Source organism: Ascidiella aspersa, chromosome 7 (assembly GCF_963924565.1).
Source record: "Ascidiella aspersa chromosome 7, kaAscAspe10.2, whole genome shotgun sequence".
NCBI classification, from domain to species: Eukaryota; Metazoa; Chordata; class Ascidiacea; order Phlebobranchia; family Ascidiidae; genus Ascidiella; species Ascidiella aspersa.
The window spans coordinates 22,550,671-22,571,638 of record NC_139453.1 but is presented as its reverse complement, the minus strand read 5'-3'; the positions used below and the strand labels follow the sequence as shown (position 1 = coordinate 22,571,638).

Genomic DNA, 20,968 nt, shown 5'->3' with positions numbered 1-20,968 from the left:
TAACAGAGACACCAGCTTTGTTATCTGAGCGTTTCCTGTGATGCTACCCATACATCTGACAGCTGCCTTCCCAAACTGTCACTTCTGTCCCGACTATACCAAACGTTTTAAGACAGACCCGCAGTTCACCAGGGCTACGGCCTGTGCCAAGCAAGAAACAATGTACCCATAGCTTTTGCTTTTTCCACGGTGAGGTAAACGTGCCGCTATGACACAAAAAACGCCTACTCAACGTCCGTCTACCCTGCGACGTGACTTCTTTCTTCTCTGATATAATCCTTAATTGCTTGCAGTCTAGTATAGCCAGAGTTGCTGACGGAAATCTAAAGAGTTTGTACAGCATGTTACAACTTGCAACCATATTTTTTATCGTATGTCTCCTGTTCTGATGTTAGTTCGCTGACAAGGCGTAACGTAACGCTTTTGTTGAACGTTCTGTGGTAACAGTCCGCTGACGAAAATCTTAAGAGTTTGTCCAGAATGTTACAACTTACAACCATATTTTTTATCGTATGTCTCCTGTTCTGATGTTAGTTCGCTGACAATAACGTAACGCTTTTGTTGAACGTTCTGTGGTAACAGTCCGCAAATAACTTAACGCTTTTGTTGAACGTCCTGTGGTCAGAGTCCGGAAAATTTACTTTTGTGCCCACTTAACTACGCACAAAAGTCATATACTGTCATTAGTTTTATGCCCGAGCATTCGTGTCCAATATAACTTAAGCGCTTCTCATTTTTATGATTTTCGCGTTTTAAAAGTACGGTTTGACAGGCCAATTGAACTGATTATGCATTTCCATGAAATAATTTAGAAAGCGTTTCCGGGCACCTTAAACAAAGCCATCAGAGGCTGACCTCTTCTATTTTAAAACAATGACTATTGTAACTCTGCCTCAGATGACCGGTCACTATTTTAAGCCTGCTGCACATGTCATTCTGCCATCGTTTGTGTTTTATTTCCTAAAGGATCAATCACGGTTCATTAAGTGTGTCCTTAGTCAAATGTTAGAAGCTCAACTTGCTAATAATTGATTTAAATTTATCTTCGAGTACCCTTGTAGTATATATAAAATTATGTAGCTTAATCAATAATGTTACGAGATAACCATTTAAACATGGCACATGTTGTTGTGCCTGGTTGTAACTTATTCGTGTCATAATTTTGGGTATTTTTTTAACGTTCTGTTATAAAGCTTATCCTACAGTATCTGTTACATTTTTTAGCAATTTATATTAAAAATGTCCGTGTCCAGAATCCAGATATGCATAGTCTTCAGACAGGAACAAACTTACTTGATTCGATTTTATTCTTTCGCCTTTTAAAGTAAAACGAATCTTTGAACGCGCTCGTGTGCACGGGAACGACGTGCTAAAAAAGTGCAATAAATGTAAGATAGAAGGGATACTAAAGCAGCATACGCGAAGAAAAAAATAGTACGGGTACAGGATGTAACCGAGAGACATTAGCACGCATAAACCTATGAAGTAATGGACGTGAACGGTGCAGTTATTTGAAGAGAATATTGAAGTGAACCTAACGTTTTGCAAGCTGTAAGTTCAACAAGCACAAAGACGTTATTAATTATAAATATTTAAAATTTTATGACGGTTACGGATCAGCAGGTAGTGGCGATTGTCTTAAAACTCATATTTCGCGTATTTCATAACTTACCAACCCGGGCATTAAGCGCTTGGTACATAATTAAACGATGACAAAAATTCGCCAGACAACTTTTCAAGTTTCATAGCCCCATTCCCGTCAAGATCGTTAGCCTTCTATCTCGGGCTGGGCGTTTTGGTGGCGGAACGGGACAGCCTCGTTGTCAGGTTGGGTGAGGCGGTTGAAGAAGGGGGCAAAGGCGACTGGGTATTTCCCCGAAGCTTGGGTATCCTTGTTGGTGAGATTGAAGGGCGTCGCGTTACCTGCACAGCAAGTTTGAGAATTGGTTAAATGACTGGTGGTTTAGCAACCAAATAAAAATGCAAATGTATTTCGAGTAATGTGAGTATTATAATTGAATAGCCGTAAAAAACGACAGAATGAAAGGCATTTAATCACGTAATATTGTGAGTCTTCCATTGGACTATCCAGAAACTAAAGGGTAAATTGCGAATTTTTAACTTAAAAAATTCTACCATTTTTCGTCTAACGTTAAGGGGTAATGGCGTCATAAAATAGTGACGGTAATGATGTCATATAATAATGAATGTAATGACGTCATAAAATACAGTCAATTAACCTCCAGCAAAAGTGAATCTCAGACGCAAAGCGAGCACTTTGTTGAACTGATTCTGTATTCAAACTCTAAAGTTCATACATATAGTAATTAGGAATGGCCGACATTTTAGTTGCCAAACGTAATCCAATTATTATTACAAGGCTAATCACCGCCTTTCCATTTTATTTTGGCCAGTATTTGTTATAAAAAAAACACACGGAATTATAAAAACTCTACCTGAGATGCGATTTTCCCAGTGGTGGTGCGCGCTTTGGAAGACGGCGTAGGATGAACGGTAACTCTGCTGGTTACTTTCTGGCCCGATACTGATTTCGAGCCTGTCTTTGTCCCGGCAGACGTGGGAGGTTTGGTGGACGTTGCTGACTCTAAAAGTAGAAAAATAATTGTGGCTTGGTTGTTTGCAATGCGACGCCTTGTTGAATTTGTGTATTTTAAGATTTTAAGTTGCAACTTTTTTAGTCTTTTAGTCGGAACCAAAGAATTGGAATTAAAACTTTCGGTCGAAACGACTTGCTGGTGATTTTTTTCCCAAAAGCCAAAACCTATTAAAAATAGCACAGAAATATTCGCAATTTGCATTCTTATGAGAATAAATTGCGATTTAACCTAAATTGATTGTGAATAGTTAAATGTAATATTATTTTAGTACAGCAATAGTGGAAAGGAAAATCGAACGGCTCCCAACAGCCCCGCTGTATACCTTTCGGCCTCCCGCCAGTCATCTTGATGTTGATTCCCTTCTTGCTCTCGCTTACGCTAGTCTCGATCTGCGACGATCCGGTCTTGGCGTCGCGAACGATGCGGAACGTCGGTGTGGCGCCACCTGCCGACGGGTCGTGACTTATCGTCATGGAAACGGGAGACTGGCGACCCGGACCGGCTCCCTGCTCGTCGTTGCCCTTCAGGTGGACCAGGATGGTGCCGTTTGCCTTGCTTTGCGTCGTTGCTTGTTGGTGTTGTGAAGCGCTGGACGAGCTGCCTTCCCGTCTTCGCAGTGCGGCCTGTATTTTAGGAAGTTTGGCGTTATTTTGTTAAGTAATATTGTCCAATATAGTACAGCTACAACCTTAAGGTTTTGCCTCTAAAGGCGTTAAACGCGTAGTGGCTCTCGAACATCAAGCTACAACGTAGTTGTTAGAATATAAAAACGCTTTGGTGTCGTCAAACGCTCGGTAAAACGTTCGGAGGTCGATTTCCTGTGATTGGATTAATAAGGATTTTCTTTTTGGAAAACTGGGAAAAACCGACGTAATCCTGCTAATGCCAAACTTGATACTCTCGTACGAACAAATCAGGCATTATTCTACGTTTTTAGGGGGTACATATTCAGGTTCTTGACAAATTGTTTGTTTCTTATCTTTTTATGCCTCTGGGGCTATGTCATTAGTCGTTAGAGAGACTGCTAAAAAGTTCGTTTAATTTTCACCTTTCCCTTCCAATATATATAATTTGGGACATATGTCTATTCATTTCCGTTCGGCACTTCAGAGACTTTTATTGTTTCAAATAGTTCAGTGTGAATAGAAACAGATTTTATAATCAACGCATCTGCGACAGATTTTATAATCAACGCATCTGTTTTCGATAATGTCACATATTAAGGTTTTTTGCAAATCTACAATACATTAATGGTTGTTTCTCGAGCTGTCTAGCTCAGTTGGTAGAGCGACGGTTCCGGTATGGTCGGAGGTCGTAAGCTCGAACCTCACTACAGGCTACTTGTTTTTCTTGCCTGTCTTGCGTGCATCATTGATCGACAGATTCGGTTAGTCTGCGTTGACTTGCGGTGTATATATCAAGATTGAATGTCTTACAAGTAACTAGATTTTAAGTATCTTAGTAGAAACTATATCTTACAGTAGCAGTCGTTGCCGAGTGGTTTCGTGTCGATCTAGCGTCGGTTGACGTTTCCCTACGTATTCCTGATGACGAAACGCGTCGTACAGACGACGAACGCGTAGTGGTGGTCTCGCTAGCTCCCCCACGCGACGAAGTGCTTCGGTGTGTGGCCGCCACACGAGGGCTCGTAGGAATCGGTGATCCGTTGTCCGTGGTCGTTTGCGTGGCAATGTTGGACATCGCGACCCCCTGGATTGTCCGTATGTTTAATTACTTAAGATAGAACAGGGAAAGAAATATCTTTTATGGTAAAACTGCTACAGTGATATTTAAAACCTTAAAAATATTAAAATATCCTGCTTCTTTTTGGAGTCCAACGTTTAAAATGCAGTGTCTTTGTCACTATTACCTAGTATTTAAACCGAGGGCGGAGATGTTTCGAAAACAGATGTTGAAAAAAAGGTGGACTTCTATCATCACAGATTGTTCTTATTGCTCATATTGCGGCGTATAGTTTGGGCTTGTTGGGGCAGATTGCTTAGCTAAAATATGCGTTTTAACTATTCAATATGAAGTCCATGATTATTCATGTCACACACAAGGAACGTACTTTCAAAATAATGTTGTTGTTATTGGTGTTGGTGGACTTCGGTAACTTTTCGCCTTGAAGTCGTTCTTCCAACAAGGCAACTTCTTTCTTGAGATTGTCGTTGGCAATTTCCAAAGTCTAAAAAACAGCCTATGTTAATATTGACGCAATTTTGTTGGTTGATTTAGAGTTCGTACAGATTTAATGTTTTACTAACCGAGGTTTTCTCCTTGAACTCTTCGTACCTTGCAATCGCAACTTGCTCGTTGAGGCCGAGAGAAACCAACTTCTTCAACTTGTCGGTTGAAATCTGGAGCTAAACGCGCAAATTGTTGTAAGATGTTTTGACACAGCAAATGAACTCAACCAAAGAAACTAATTACAGGTTTCAAAACCGGTGTTTGTGTGCTATTTTTCGATTTAGAAGGGTGTTTGGCTAATAATTCGGCACATTTTACATTTCCTACTAATATCAGGTTTACAAATTACAACAACTCTAAAGTCTTATTTGCTTATCAACACTTTTAAGTTAATTACTAAATATTCTAAACCGGTCGAGTATCTTATCCGCACAGGTCAAATTTTTCGCCCAGAAAAGTGTTTTTTCACTTCTACTTAAAATGATTAGGTTTTGCTAGCAGTTATCTGCAAGAAGAAGCAATACCGTATAACGATGCCTTTCCAGTGCGTTGCCTATAGTATAAAGAAAAACACACATCGACAGGGTTAACCTACGTTTGTGTTCGCCTTGTCGTTATTTTGTCGCGCCAGTTTAAGCTCCTTTTCTTTGAGGTCGTTGTCGTCTTCGAGTCGGTCCAGCCTAGTCTTGAGCATAGCAACCTGCTTCTTCAGGTTCACGTTTAGCGCGTCTATTTGGGCCTTCCTCTCCTGCGCATATGGATGTTTTGTCGATACAAGGAATAAAACAAGAACGTTTGATAGAAAATGTTCTAAATTACACGCCGAAAAGACTAAGAAATAATCGGTCCGCTTTTTAAGATTAACATGCTAATGGCAATAACGAAAAAGTCGAAAAATCACTACATTAAGTTAGATTGGGCGCTCTTCAAAATCGAGCCATGGTAAATTTGGAGACCAAAAGCCATTTTGCGTGCTGTGTTTGAAAGGGATCAATATAGTAGAGATAGACCGATATCTCTTTTTCGGGCCAATACCGATAACGATTTTTTTATATACCTGGAAAATAGTTACAATATAAATTAATTAAAAATAAACCGATACATTAGTCTTTCTCTAGTATGTACTTCCAAACAAATCAACTTAGTGTCACTTAGGCACGATAAACATTGGTATCATATTATTACTGCATAGGAGCTCTTTTCGTTCGCAAACCACAAAAAATTGGAACCTTTGCGTGGACTATAAATTAAAAAAAGGCAAATTCTGTTCCAAATATAATCTTATAATAAAAACTTTTTTTTAAGTCCCTTAATAACGACTGCATCACACATAGCGAAATACATGTATTTATTTTAATTTCTATACCTTGGGCATGCATTCAGAATGCAGCTTTTCTAAGGCTTCCAGTCGTTGGCGCAGCTTCTCGATTTCTTCTGACTTCTTTGTGTCGAGCGTTGCGAGCTGCTCTTTCAGTTTCAGCACCTTTTTGCTTTCTTCGATCATTTTCTGCGACACCTTGGTAATCTGGAATTATTCAGAGGTTTTAACTCTTTTGGTTGGTTCCTTTTGCTGTAAATCAAGTACTAATCTAAACTCTTAAAAATGTAAAAAAAATTGAGAAAAAAAGTATATATATATAAATAGAAGGTAAACCAATCCAAAATAACTTATAATGATATTAGATGTGTTGTAAACAAGTCATTTGGAAATAACTTAAGCCCCAGTCAAGTCTTTTTGATTTAATTTCAAGACAAGTCTCAAGTCATAATTAGAGCAAGTCAACTTCAAGTCATGTGATTGACATGAAAGTAAAACTTTAAACTAATAAAACTGGTAAACTAAATAGCGAGCGAATTGCTTTATGTGCAAAAATTATTAAAATAACCCAGTTTTATGAAAAAATTGTTTATTGAAAACACGACATTTAAACCGAAGACATTAACCTGAAAGACGTAACTCAAGCCAAAGCATTAGGCCCAAAGGACTTATCTCAAGTCACGTGATACAAAAACAGTGACTTAAGTGCACTGACTTAAGTCATTACAACACTGCATCTTGGTATGGGACAAGTCGAGTAAGGTCATTCTATCCCCGGCCAGTGCGGCTATACAGCAAAATAAAGTCAAGTAATTTGAATAACAGCGACTTAAGTTTACTGACTTAGTTCATTACAACACTGGGTCTTGGTACACCGAGAGCCATTGCAGACTCACCGAATCTGTCAATCAATGATCCAAGCAGGGCAGGCTAGAAAAATGAGTAGTCTACAGTGAGGTTCGAACTCACGACCTCCGGCCATACCGGGACCGTCGCTCTACCAACTGAGCTACACAGGCTCAGAGAGGAGCGAATCGAAAAGCAACCATGCGCCAATGCTTGCCACATTATGTTAGTAACACTGGATCTTCTATGGGACAAGTCGAGTAAGGCCATTCATCCCCGGTCAGAACAGCTATAAAGCAAAATAACGCACCGTGTCCCGTTCGTCTTCGAGCATTTCGAGGCACTGAGCGCACTTGTCCTTCTCCACACCCAACTTCGTCTCCAGCCTGTCCCTCTCGCTCGTCAGGTCAGCGATGTTCTGCTGCAGCTGCTTCACCTTGCTTTCGCTAAGCTTCAGCGTCTCGTCCGTTTCGTCCATTTTGGCAAAGCGCACCTGGAACTCCTGTGAGGTTTTATACCATGTCAATCATATTTCGCGCTTTGCGAGTGCTGACCAAACGGATATGTTCCCGTTTGTTAGCGATTGATAAACGCTGCTAGTTATGTCCGATAATATCGGATCGGAGGTAATTTCCCGCCTTTCATTAACGTCGTAAAACGCTGCTAGGGTTGCGCCATATTCTACCTATTTTCTTCCAAAAGCCGAACTTGTATGTCAGCAGAAGGGCCGTCTGATTATGACAAAGGCAAAACAAACACAAAACGTAAAGAATGCTTAAGTTGTTTTAATTATGACGTTGAGACAAAAGTCGCTTTAGCATTAGATATTAGACTACTTATAGTTGTAAAATATTATGTTTCGACAAAAATATATTCTTCTTTAAATAATGTTTGCTGCCTTGGACCCCATTAGTTATGCTTACTGAGTTCCTCATAAAATTTGGCAGTTGTACCCAGACTTGGTCAACTAGATCTATTTTAGCCTTTTAAAATTAGATTAGAATTGGATAATGTTGAGTTTTCTCAAATTAGATTAGAATTAGAATTACCGAATTCTTAAAAAAACGAATTTGAACTAGAATTACATTTAATAATTCACAATCAATTTAATTTAAATTGCGATTTTTTCTAATACGAATGTGAATGGTAAATATGTTTGTGATATTTTAATATGCTTTTCAGACCGCAAATTACATACAAGTAGTTCCAACCAAAGAGTAAGAAACTAAAAATAGCATTTTAGGTAAAATCCAAATTAGATTACAACTCGAATAAGAGCCCACAAGCAATTTACAAATTAGATTAGAATTGCCGTGTTTTGCTCTAATTTAGTGAATTAGAAAACTAGTATTATTAATTTATCTAGTTGTCTGAGTATGGTTACACCTAGTATCGCCGAGTCCCGATCTTACGACCTCGTAACAGTTATCGGCTCATCTGGTATTATATGACATCCATAGCGCCGAACGTTGGTGTGCAGTGCGTTTTTAGTTTTATTTTTTTTTGTTTTTTTTCGCGTATGATAACATGCCTTCAACGTTAATCACAAAACCTAAAAAAACATCCCCATAAGTAGGCACACCTCGAGCTGCGCCTTCATCTTGTCAGCCTTCCTGCATTCGGCCACAAGCAACTGCTGCATCTCGTCCAGTCGGAAGTTGGCCTCCTCCACGCACCTTTCCATCTCGGTCTGGTTGCGCGCGTTCTTGCGCAATCGCTCCACCTCACCGCCCAGCGCCTTGGTGTGCGTCAACTCCGACTCGAGCGCGACTCGCAACTCGCGGCACTCGTCCTGGGCCTTGGAAAAAAATTAAGTGCGCTAACTCGCCTGGAAGAGTACGGCGTTGCACCGTAAATAGCGTAATTAACCTATGATCCGCTTGCCCGTGACATGTTGCAAAACTGACGTTTCGCGTATTATTTTTTTTTTTCGAAACGCGTATTTACGGCGTGGTAACGATTGCCAACGGCGTGATTTTAATTAAGCTGAGATTCTAGGCCACCGGCTAACTTAGCCCATCTTGGCTGTGAAGACATGCTGTGGGTTGAGTACAGCATTCTTAGGCGCAATTTTTCAGTTTTGCTCTATCACACCGTTAGAAAAGGCTGTAAACTGATCAGTTTGCCTTTGTATAAACATGGTTTAAGTCCCTAAAAGTGTTGCGAATTTACACCAAAACTGCTATTATTCTATTGGCAGTGCATGAAGGCACATTTTGGGAATTAGGTCAAATTCATTGTTGCAATGTCTGATCCTGTATTCACTCAGGTTTTTAAACTTTGAGTTTTATTGTTGTTACATTGGTGAACAAGCCGAAGATCTTAGTTTTTATGATCCACGTTTAATGTGGTTAAAATGGAAACTATTGTGGTAGGCAAAAAACTACTGCCTGTTGTATGTTAACTTTATGCAATCAGGAAAATTGCTCAGAATGTTACAAAGTTAACTTGGTTGCAGAGCTTTAAATCAATAGAATTTAATTAAAGGACTGCACTTGCCTCAACATGCTTATAATGGATTAAAATCTTGTGGGACTTTTTGTCTGTTTGTTACCTTACATAATTACATTTCTGCAAACCACACATTGGCCACGTCTTCAGCAAAACGTGCAATAAGCATTTTCACTACAACACCGTGTCTTCCCTTTACCTGGACGTATATCTTCTCTGCCTCCTGCATGTCGCTCACTGTGTTCCGGAGGAGCTCGACCTCTTCCAGTAGGTCCTCCTGCCTGTCGTCCTGCTCCAGCTTCTCCTTGATCCTCCAGAGCTGGTCGTCGGTCTTCCGGAGGTTTTTGTCCACGCATTTGAGCTTCTTCATCTGCTTTGTGAGTGTGATAATCTGCGGAAGAATGTTGAACGACGTGTTGTTGTTATATCTGTTACTCGGTAAAATGAGCGTTGAACAAGGTTCAAGGTTCGAAATTCATTTTATATTTGTGCATCTTTGCCAATATTGAAAAAAGGGCTATGTAGCGATTTCGTTCGTTTACAGCAGGGGTGGCAAACCTGTGGCACATGCGCCAACAGTGGGGGCTTACAAGATTCCAAGTGGCGCACTACACACCAAAAATAAATTGTAAAGAAAATATCCGATCGTAAAATATAATAACATCCGATTTATAGAAAATAAGAGGAATTTTATGCAACTGAAGCATAGAAATACTTTTATATTGTTTGTGTTTTTTTTTATTCCGTATGCGTATATTAGTTTCTTCTTCAGACAATAAAAGTTTGTGTGGCGCGTAAGTAAAAGCGAATAAACAATTGCGCATTTTACTACAAGCTTGGCCATCTCTGATGGTTTTTGGTAACTGGTTAAAATTTGTAAGTGACGCGCGGTTTGGACACATGACAGTGAACACACCGACAATGCCTCTTCAGGAAGAGGTTTAACATTCATGGGAAACGTTTTATTACAGAATGCCTTTGTTGTATAATTTGTTTGTGCTTAACAAGATATATGGGCACCTTTTCTTCCAACTGTTGCGTCTTGTTTTCCTCGGCGACAAGCTTGGCGGTTAATTCCTCGTTTTCTCGGTAGAACTTGTTCGACTGTTCCTCAAGTTCGTTTTCCAGCTGTGTCGCGTGATCTTTTTCAGTGGCAGCAAGCTTTTCGGTGTCTTTTACCTTTAAGAAGTGCGTAAAAGTTGAATTAGTAAAATCTTTCTCAACTTATAATATTGAGTCTTTTAGTTAATGGTCAGTCCTCATGAAATTATGAACTAATGCCGATATTTGTCACAAAATTAACTATCATTTTTACTTGGTAAGTGCAAACTGATATCAAAATGTTGAAGACGTAGGTCTGTTCAGATCAAGGCTTTTATTTATACTAATTTGTCGAAAACCATTTTTAAGAACTATAGTTGGTAACCATATGAAGTTGCAATCTAAATTGTTTCGATAGCGTTATTTTTCCAAATGATGTTTTTGCAATTGAAATGGCCTTCAAATAAGAAGAAATGGAAATTCTTGTTATATTCATTATAAAATATGCCCTTTATTATTGATATAGCGACCCTTGAGCATATGTTCGGCTGCTAGCATTCAGCGGAAGTTCTCTATCGTGTTCCTAAACATAAACAAGCATTTACAGCGGACGTTCTTATAGCAGAAGTCAACAAGCATTTGTTTACATTCGAATTTCCCGATCGAATTTAAGTTCTTACACTTCTTTGTTACGTCATTATGGAATGCTCAGGGCGCTCTCGGATTGTTTCTCCCTTTTTCCTTACCTTATCTTCAAGTTCTTGAGCCTGGCGTTGCAGCGTAGAGACCAGCTGTTTCTGCTCGTTGAGTGCCTGCAGCTGTTCCTGTCTCTCTTCAACCAACTCCAGAGACAAGGATTTAAGGCGCGAGAGTTCGTCCTGCCGTTATGGATTAAGATTCGTATGGTTTTAAATGACTTTGATTGGGAACATATCCTGTCTAGCACCTTCATCAATGATGATAGCTAATGCGGTTGGTTTATGGTTTGGCTATTGGTGATAGGGAACTATATATCGCTTAGTAACAGACTGTTTATAATATAAACTTAACGATGCAACCATTTCAAGTAACTACCACAGTGTATTATTCGGAAATTATTTTTCATTATGTTATTATAATATTTATAAATTTACAAGTTAACTCTAATTAAACTCAAAGTTTCGCTAAAAATGCGCCATCTGATAAAGAACAGTTATATTTCATTTAACTATTAAATTTATGTTGTAAGAAAAACGCCATTCACCTTGTTGTCTTTAATCTTGCGAATTAATTCCTTTTCCTTTCGCTCGTGGACTCCTTTTTCCTGTTCCAGAATTTGTTTAAGTCTTTCTCTGTCATGTTCTGTGTTAAATACATGAAATAAATTTAAAAGATGGGTTATCTGTTTTAAATAGTCAATTGGAAACATGTGAGTGTGGCTACGCTGCCAAACTAGGGTTGCTGTTGAGGTGCAGTAGGTAATGCATTTTTTATACTATATTAAACGCATAATTTCACTAAAATTACAATTATTTGCAAAAATACAAGTTTTTAACGCTCCCACGAACAAAGCGTATTTGTGGTGCTTTAAATCAAACGTAAACTCGATGAGAAAAGTTTGGCAACAAATTAAAAGTTTGTACGCCCAGTTCTATTTCTATTACAGATCATGTGTCACTCGACTCCTATATTCACATTATCTAAAAGGGGTTGGATATATAAGAATATTATTTTTGGTTTAAATCCTAGTAACATCCGAAATTCTTTACTATTAACGCAAATTAGTATAAGGATATTATAAATGGTAATTTACTAATAACTATTATTTTGTAAAAGAAAAGCCTATCTTATTCATTGCAATAACGAGAGGATTGCATTATAAGTGATGTAGGTAGCAAAGCTGCACAATTGCATTTAGGAAATATAAAACAGGTGTAAGATGCCTAAATCAGCCAACGCCACGGCTGTTTAACTAACAGCTGTCTATAAAACGCGTGCATAACTTGCGTACATGTTAGCATCTGCGGTCTCGCGCATGGCTTATTTCTCGCGCTGGTCTGAATTTGTAGGTTTCGAAGCTGTACGAGATGTAGTACGACTGTCACAAATGATTTAAAATTGCAGTTTCTCGCGCTCTTTCGTGTTCAGTACATAGTATTCTGTATCCAATAGTTTTGCTCGCGCTTTAGTTGGTGCCAGATACAACCCTGTGAAGATCAGCCACCATTTACCGCTTTCTATTGTTGTTTATGACTTTGGTGGCGCATACTTTATCTCAAATTATTGCCCGAACAAAATTGTGACGCATACGTTATTGCACTCGGCATTTTGTGGTTGTCAAAGAACTTATTTAGTTTACGCTGATGTTGTTAACGGGTTGTGTATAGCTCTGGCTTTAGGAGCAACCCTTGTTTTAAATTATGAAAGCAGATACGACAACTGATAGGACGACAGCAATAGATCCGTTTGACGCCTTGTTATTATCTGTACTCAAGTGCCTGTGACGTTAATGCATTGACTGATAGGCTTAACAGACATTTCGTTAAATGTTTTGGGTAATTTATGTCGTTATTCCGCCGAACGCTTCTACTAATTCGGCGTCAAATTAAAAGGCAACGAATATTAAAATTATAAAACGTCTTATCTTATCAAATGACCTACCCACATGACTTACGATATTTCGATCATTTAGGCTAGGAAGTATTTCCACAAAACATGAATATGCTAGACACTATTAGAGTTACGTCTGTCGAATGGCGCATATGCCGTTTTCGAAAAGCAAACCGTCTTAACCAAGCTTCTACTGCAGTTTTACGAATATTTTCTTTCTATTTTGCGGTTATTGGATCCGTCTAGCCTTCGTAAACTTTTTACAAACATTCCAGAAGCAAACTTACCCAAAAGGTTGACAAAGTCGTCCGACTTTAGCATGTACTCCTGATGCTTCCTTTTTTCTTCTTCCATGTCCACCGACATCCTCTGATACTTGTCTTGCGAGGATAGAAGCAGTTGTTTCAGTCTCTTATAAGACTCTTTTTGGTGCTAAAGAAAATATTGTAATGACTGTTGACAGATATCCACACTTTGTTTAGATATCACTGCTAAACTTTTTGAATTGTGTGGATGAAACTTTTTCTGGAGGATAGTAATTATACTACTAGGTTTGTTCTAAAGATCCCAGGACTTAAATGCTTGACACATCACTGTATTAAGTGCGACTTAAACACAGCAACTCATAAGTCGTTACCTTTTTTTTAAATTAAATTTACTACAATTTGCTGTGTAACTTATATGGCAAACGAACATATTCAACCAATGGTAGCCATAATTGCGTTAAACGTATTCCTCTCCTACAATACGCAAGTTGTTGCTGCACTCAGAAGTTCAACAGCAATCACATAGCCACCTGCACTACATGACCACGAGCGTTATATTGACACTGCATTTCCTTTTTGATCTTTTTACATTCGCATGCAACTGTATACAGCAAGTTAAGAGCATATACCGCCGCTCAGCAGAGCTTGCTTTGTAGGAAGCGGCCGGTTTCGTGCATTGAGTTTTAAGCCAGCATCAGTCTTTCCTGTTCTATTCTGGCGCGCGCTATTGCCGGGATGCACACGCCCCCGTTGCGAGTGTGTGCTGCCTCGGTCCCTATAAAGTGGGTTTCTGTTTCACTCCGAAAACCCGATGAAAGTATGTCGCTTGCTTTATCGAGTTTTTAAGCGCAGGTGTGCGTATAGGATGCCCACCTCGACCGGGGTTCCAGGTACAGTCAGTTTTTGTAGAATTGGCAACAGCGGGCAAAATTCACCCAAATGCCTTGGCCGTGTAAAGTTAAAGAGACCCATTCTAAAGTGTTGCAAGTATAGTTGGCAATTATACTTTGTAAATATTCATGCAAAACTAAAGCGATTTTTCAAACCACCGTCAGCATTAGGTAAAGCTTGCTTAAATTGTTGACCTAAAAAACTTGTAACTATAAATACACCTTGTGAAGCAATAAAAATGAATGACAGAAAAACAGATATTTATGACAGGAGTACAGTGCTCATCGAATAAACTTAGCGGGTTTTGTGCAGTGTCCAAACCAAAACCATTTGTGTATTACTTATAATTATGCTCCCAGTGTACCTCTGAACAACACATTTTACGCTAAGAATCTTTAACGTAAATCTAAACTCCCATATAGAAGATTAAAAAGCAGTACTAAACAAGTCCATTAGTCTAGCTATTGTCTGGTATCATTTACTGAAGCTGACACTCTACACAGAATATACTCCAAAAGCAGAATAAGCAGCGGCCTCTATTTTGCTGTTTGACTCACAGCCTACGCATGTTGACAAAGCATGCGTCGAACTTTCGACTTTTTACACAAAAATCAAGTACAGTGGGGACGCAATGAATCAGTCACGATCAGTTTACAGTTTCGATAACATGCTCTATTTATACTCTGTGTATAACTTTGTTCTGCAAAGTGCGTTTTACAACGAGTTTATGTTCACACTGACTTAATCGTGAACAGTTAACTTCCATTCTTCATAACCGCATTGACCCTATCATGTTGATTGGTTTATCGTGAAAGGCCTTTTGTTTAAAGCATTGGCTTGCGTCACACACAAGCCGTGACTATCACTCTTGGGGATTCTGAATTGTAATCATTTAAACAGTAGGAACAACAGCATTTCGACATTTTTGAATACCTGGATGATTTTTTTAAGTTGTTCCTTTGTTTGCTCACAGACCTCGTCTTGTGACGTCACATCCAGCGTGGCTGCGTCACGTTGGAGCGCTCTCATGGGCTGAGTAGTGAGACCGTACCTTGAAAAGTAACCAAACATCGTTTAGTGCGCAAAATAAATAACAAACAACACCCTTAAATGGATAACTAACATAAGCTTTGAACAAAAAATTACATGGTCAAACTCGTTTACATGGTCAAACACGTTGGGGGATTTTTCACTGAACACAATTCGTTAATTATGCTGTAACGTCGTAGCCCTTTTCTAACTTTTATTTCGAACCAACTTTATCAGAATTAAGATTTTTTGTTAACTTTTGCTACTGGCTAAACCTTTCATGTTTCTCATAATAAATTTCGTGGTTAATACAAACAAAATATTTTTGATATACAATTGAATAAACTATCATTCACTAACCTACAAACCTAAAAGCTTTGACTGATTTGAGCCTAGTTTATTTGAACTATGTCTGGAGCATTTTCTGCGAATCGCGTATTACGTCCAAAATGTTGTCAAATCGGTTAGCTTTAGCCACTTTCAATTGCGAAAACCTTCATGGGAAATTATACATTCATGACTGATGGGGACAAAAAGTGATAACAAAAGGGATTCCAACAGTCGAGGATAACGGCTGATTTTGTAGATTTGCAACTAAGCGACAGCGTTTAAATTATAATAATATAGGTAGAAGCATTTTACTTCGCAATACCATGCACATCTTAACCACCAATCTGATTGTCTAAAAAACAAATGCGCTCACAATAAATCGCTTAACACCTTTGCAACATTACCGATTTAACGGCGAAAAAAACCACAGAAACTCTAATTCATTTTGAAATCGGCAGCGCAAGAATCGGCCAATTTTTGATGACTTAACGCGAAAGCAGCGCGTCAGCAAAACCAACCTCGTTTCCGGGTTTTGCGCGCACTCCGTTTTCAGGATGGCGATGACCTCGTCCCTGGCCTGGAGCTCGCCCTCGAAAACGCTGAGCAGCTTTAGAAGCTCGTCTCTGCTAAGGTTGATGTTGGGTTCGACGCCGCCAGTCAGAGACGACTTGAGGCCGGAGTTATCCTCCTGTTCACGACTTTGCTTGTAGCGCGAAGCCAAGCTGCTGTTTTTGTGCTGCTGATCGTTGTCCGCGTCGCTGTGGTTGTCTGTCCTGTCCCGTGCACGGTCCGAATCTGCCGGAGAGAGAGATTGTTTGAGTGTACGAAAAATAAAACTGAATTTTGGAGCATAATGGTTGGAGGTTGTAGTAAGACGTAATAAGAATTTCAAAGCCCATAAAGAAGTAGGTATCATTTTGGACGTTTCGAATTCATTTTTAAATAAAGAGTTGTTCAAAATGTTCAAAATGATACCTAACTGTATGGACTTTGATATTTTTATAAAGCTGAATTTCTTTAGGATGTTTAAGTAGAGATAGAACGATATATCGGTTTACCGATAATATCGGCCGATATTTGGCTTCTACCGGTTTTTTAACAAAAAAAAATGGGTTTTAGAATCACACCAAGTTAATATGCAAAATATTAGTTTAATAATTAATAAAGGTATATAATCTAAAACGTTATTTGGATTTTATTTTCAATTAATTCAAATTTTGAACATTTCTAAGGTATATAAAAAAAATCGGTATCGGGTATCGGGTATCGGTTGACAAAATTGTAAAAAATCGGGTATCGGTATCGGTCCAAAAAAGTGCTATCGATCGACCCCTAGTTTTAACCCCCGCTGATAAATTGAATTGCATTTTTAACGCTCATAAAACTTTTAGCAAAGGTGGTAATCCGCATCTAAATAAACAGATAAGCCAAATCGAAAACCTGCAAACTATAGCACGGGTGACATTATTGACCAGATTAACCCGTTCTACTTTTTAAAGCCCCTCCTTAATCTTAAACTGGCATAGCGGTGAAGCATAACTCATTAATAGTCATGAAAAGACTATTTTTGCTTATTTGTAGAATCAAAGCACCACACTTAACTTGTAGTGAGATGTTAAAGCTCTGCTGAGCGTACTGCATTTGTCAAATCGAAATACATTTTACAGTTTGTTTACCAACACAAACGATCATAGATTTTCAACATAACTGCAATTTCAGCGTCTGTAACCTACCTCAACACTATGCCGGGTTCCCTAAATTAAGCCTATCAATTAAATACTCCGAGCGAATGTATAACGTCCTTCGGCGTCGGCTGCGGCGTTTGATTGTGTTGGCATATCTCTAGCTGCGATGCGGCGCACTCTGTTATGGCCGGTGTTCCGTTTCAAATTGTACCCTTTTTCCGGGAAACATTTGTATGACCCGGCCCCTTAAAACAAACACCCGCGCGGCGTTGTGTTTCGATTGCCGTCCGATGCGAGTGTTTAATCGCAGTGCGGTGGCTTCATTGTACCCTATACTTGCGCAATTTCCATTCGCCTTTGTTTCGCCAGCGATATTCGACGCTCGGTTTTGCTATTACGTTTAAATGGCGAAACTGCTCGCGCCGCTTCCTTGAAGGTTAAGGTTTAAAAAAAACGTCGAGCAGGCGTTACCTGAGTCGGCATGCTTCTTCTTGTGCTTGCGGACCGTTCCTGTGTCGATCTCGTTTGGAACCTAAAGGCAAACGAGTCAAACAACTGATATTGATAGAAACGCAAGAGTTTGACGTTAAAATGCCGTGCAAAGCGTAACAGCATACCCCTTCTGTTATATGATCAGTTCAGGTTGTTGTTACATCTTTACACATGTCAAATGAGCTACGTATAATATTTATAATATCACGAAGAGCTTAAACTTGAAATATTCAAAATTAACTATAAGCATGTGCGCTGCAATCGTATTGTTCGTGTAATAAAGTACACTGACCAAATTACTGAATTCTCGCTCAGTTTGCTCTAAAGTTTGCGACATTTTTGTAAAGGAAAATAGCGTCACTGATCTTGTGAGATCAGTTTCCTTTCAGTAAATGTCAACGTTTGACATTCTAATGCAGCTGACTCGGATGAATACTGCAGTTTTCAACACTAGAAAAAAACCCGCGCAAGGTTTTTATTACTATTTAACTCTTGGAACGCAAACTTTTTTTTTACCCATACTGGTGTGGTTATTTTAACTTGTTTAAGGACTTTAACGCACATGGCACTAAGTTATCTTTGGTTTGCACTCATCCTTGGTTTGCACCTATAAGTAATACCTTTAAATTTTTTTATATAAAACTGCGAGAAAATCGATGTTCTTAAAGTATATTTTATTTCTCGTTAAAAAATAGTTTAGATTTTCGCCTTTGACTGTGAATAAATATTGAGGGCAAAACATCTTTTACATTTTTTTCAGCTTCTAAATTTCACGGATCCGATATCCCAGGAGCACTTTAGCTTGTAAACACATCTCTTAAATACAGTAGCTAACAACTTGAAATTTCTGCCGCAAACATTTTCAAGCGAACCTTGGCGACTCCGTTATTACAATTGTCGTCTTTGTCGCGAAATTCGCGCGAATAGCGGTTTCCACACATGATGCTCCCTGTTGCTTCGCTAAACCGCATATATTTTTTCTTTGTCCGTTACAACAGCGAAATTTACAAATCCAGTGCAACTCAAAAAATTTCTCGGCCTATTTTCTTTCGCGCTTTAGGAGCCTGCCCTTTGACGTAATCCGCTATCGTCCGGTCGGCCTGGGTGTAACATTTAAATGTGGCGATAGCTGTGCGGTTGCAATGCGTACGTTAATACCGCGGCCTGCAGTATTGTATCAACCGAGACTCTGTTAGTCTCAACCGCAGGAATAATCCAGCGCATAAGGAAGAGGTCATACAGGCGACTCTAATTGCATTCCAACCGTTTCTTTTTTCTCCCCGACCTCCTGGCTATATTTATAGGCACCCAGTCACCCGGGAGATATTCGAACCGTTTCAGGACTGTTGGGCGTCCCTTTAAATCTGGCCATAACCACCTTGAAATAATTCGATTTGTAGTATTTTAGTAATATGCATCGGCCATCTGTTTTGAACTCCATTAGCGTTGACAACAGAAAATTTTAAAGGGTGTTGGCGAAAGTTTTTGTCGTCACTTTTTAGGGGTATTTTCTTATTCATACAAAATGTATATCAAGCACAATCGACTGAATGTTATTTTTTGTGCTTTTTCGATAGTTTACCAAGAAGTCCAGTTGGAAACATTTAAGCAATATAAACAACATCTCTACGGTTTTTAAACTTGCAGTTTTTCAAAATTGCTAATACAGAAAGACCTGACCAATGGTCTACATAGTGATTTAAAAAAGTCAAAAATTGAACATTTTGTATACTATATGTATACTGGTTAACTTACCATAAAACTAAAGTCAATGTCTTCAAAACAGTCATCCATTATTATGCCAATAAAGGTATTGTTTTCTTACATTTCTTTATTAACTCCTGGTTGTTCAGTCAAACTTATTATGGGACGCTTTTATTTCAAGTACAACATTGATTATAAAGGGTTTTTTTAACTTATGACTATGATAATACAAACTATGATAGTTTGGTTGACAATAGTTTAAATGAATGCAGTGTACACATGTGGGCGCATTGCACAATATATATGTGCGTGGACCGTATGAGCATTTCTTTATTGTATCTCCCACTTTTTTATTATTGGCTCATTATACTTATCTGGACTACACTTCCTTTGCGATTAAACTGTTGAAAAAAAAATGTTTTAAATGAATGCTGCACTTCAAACTTTGTAACTTGAAACCCATTCAAGGTTGGTGGAAAACACCTTGAATCAGCAAATAAATTAACCTTGGTCCACCAATTTTACTTTCTCTCCTGTAGAGTGAAAATCTAAGGAGCATACAATCTGCATTGCTAAGCAAACTAGTTTACACCTGTATATGTGTTAGGAATGTCTGCACTTCAATCTACACTTTTGTAGCTTACAATCATTGAAATATAAAGTGCTTGCACAGCGCGCCGGCGAGATATGATGCAAGTGATTGCAATTTGCGCGCGCGCAGTCCCAAATGACTAATTGCCGATCTACGATACTATGGTGCCCGCTTTCCCGATTATTACCTGGAAATTGGAAAAGAACCGCGCTCCATGGAAATTACTCGCCTTGTTCGATCGAAACGCTATAACTGATAGCGCTCTTTACTGAATTCGCGATCGAAAATACTCTATTCCCGTGCGTGCGTGTAGGGCCGTATGTTTACACGAAAATATACATTTGAACGCACGATACTGTACTTCATGTAAAGTGGCAGTTGTTTACGTTTGAAATCTGTCAGCCAACAATTTCTACGCTGGCTGGTTCCACTTTTTACAGCACACACACACACACACACACACACACACACACACACTTCGTCACGTCGCTATATGACATAAACTGAACTTCTTACACTACACATTTCCACTTTGTCGAAATGAACGAACTATTGCCTCACACTTTGGAGCATAATGATTGGGGGTTGTAGTAAGACGTAGTTAGAATATCACAGCCCATTCAGAAGTAGGTAGCATTTTAAACCTTTCGAATATCTCTGTTTCATTTTCAACTTCAGATGTCTACCTACTTTTGTTGTATGGGCTTTTATATTCTTACTGTGTATTGTCTAATGGTGTTTAGTGTCACCGCCACTAACCTCAAACGAACAAAACTTGTGTAAACCTGAACCCCTTTAGCAACCTGGAACTGTTACAAAACGATCAGATACTTCCAATTAGCACATTCAGCCTATGGTTAGATTAGAGCTGATCTCTCCGCTGCAATTGGATCCCGTCGGGTATGGCTTACCGCTTGTAAACTGTT

General features: G+C 39.0%; 2 protein-coding genes and 1 non-coding gene across 3 annotated transcripts in view; 1 reads left to right on the top strand and 2 right to left on the bottom strand.

Annotated features, from left to right (window-relative positions):
* LOC146138362 (protein CMSS1-like) overlaps positions 1–20,968 on the top strand; it is a 76,786-nt gene that overhangs the window by 16,134 nt on the left and 39,684 nt on the right. The window lies entirely within an intron of this gene.
* Positions 1,310–20,500, bottom strand: LOC146138364 (uncharacterized). Its single transcript, XM_083393572.1, has 19 exons — positions 19,502–20,500; positions 17,726–17,786; positions 16,088–16,364; positions 15,144–15,261; positions 13,341–13,485; positions 11,708–11,805; positions 11,211–11,342; positions 10,444–10,602; positions 9,623–9,814; positions 8,555–8,770; positions 7,283–7,474; positions 6,175–6,333; positions 5,404–5,556; positions 4,886–4,984; positions 4,690–4,806; positions 4,098–4,328; positions 2,941–3,241; positions 2,457–2,605; positions 1,310–1,923 (listed from the first exon to the last, which is right to left on the bottom strand). The coding sequence occupies exons 1-19, from the start codon at positions 19,538–19,540 to the stop codon at positions 1,777–1,779; spliced, it is 2,985 nt and encodes a 994-aa protein (XP_083249698.1). The 5' UTR covers positions 19,541–20,500; the 3' UTR covers positions 1,310–1,776.
* Positions 7,071–7,145, bottom strand: Trnat-ggu (transfer RNA threonine (anticodon GGU)). The gene has a single exon. It is a non-coding gene; the product is annotated as a tRNA-Thr (tRNA).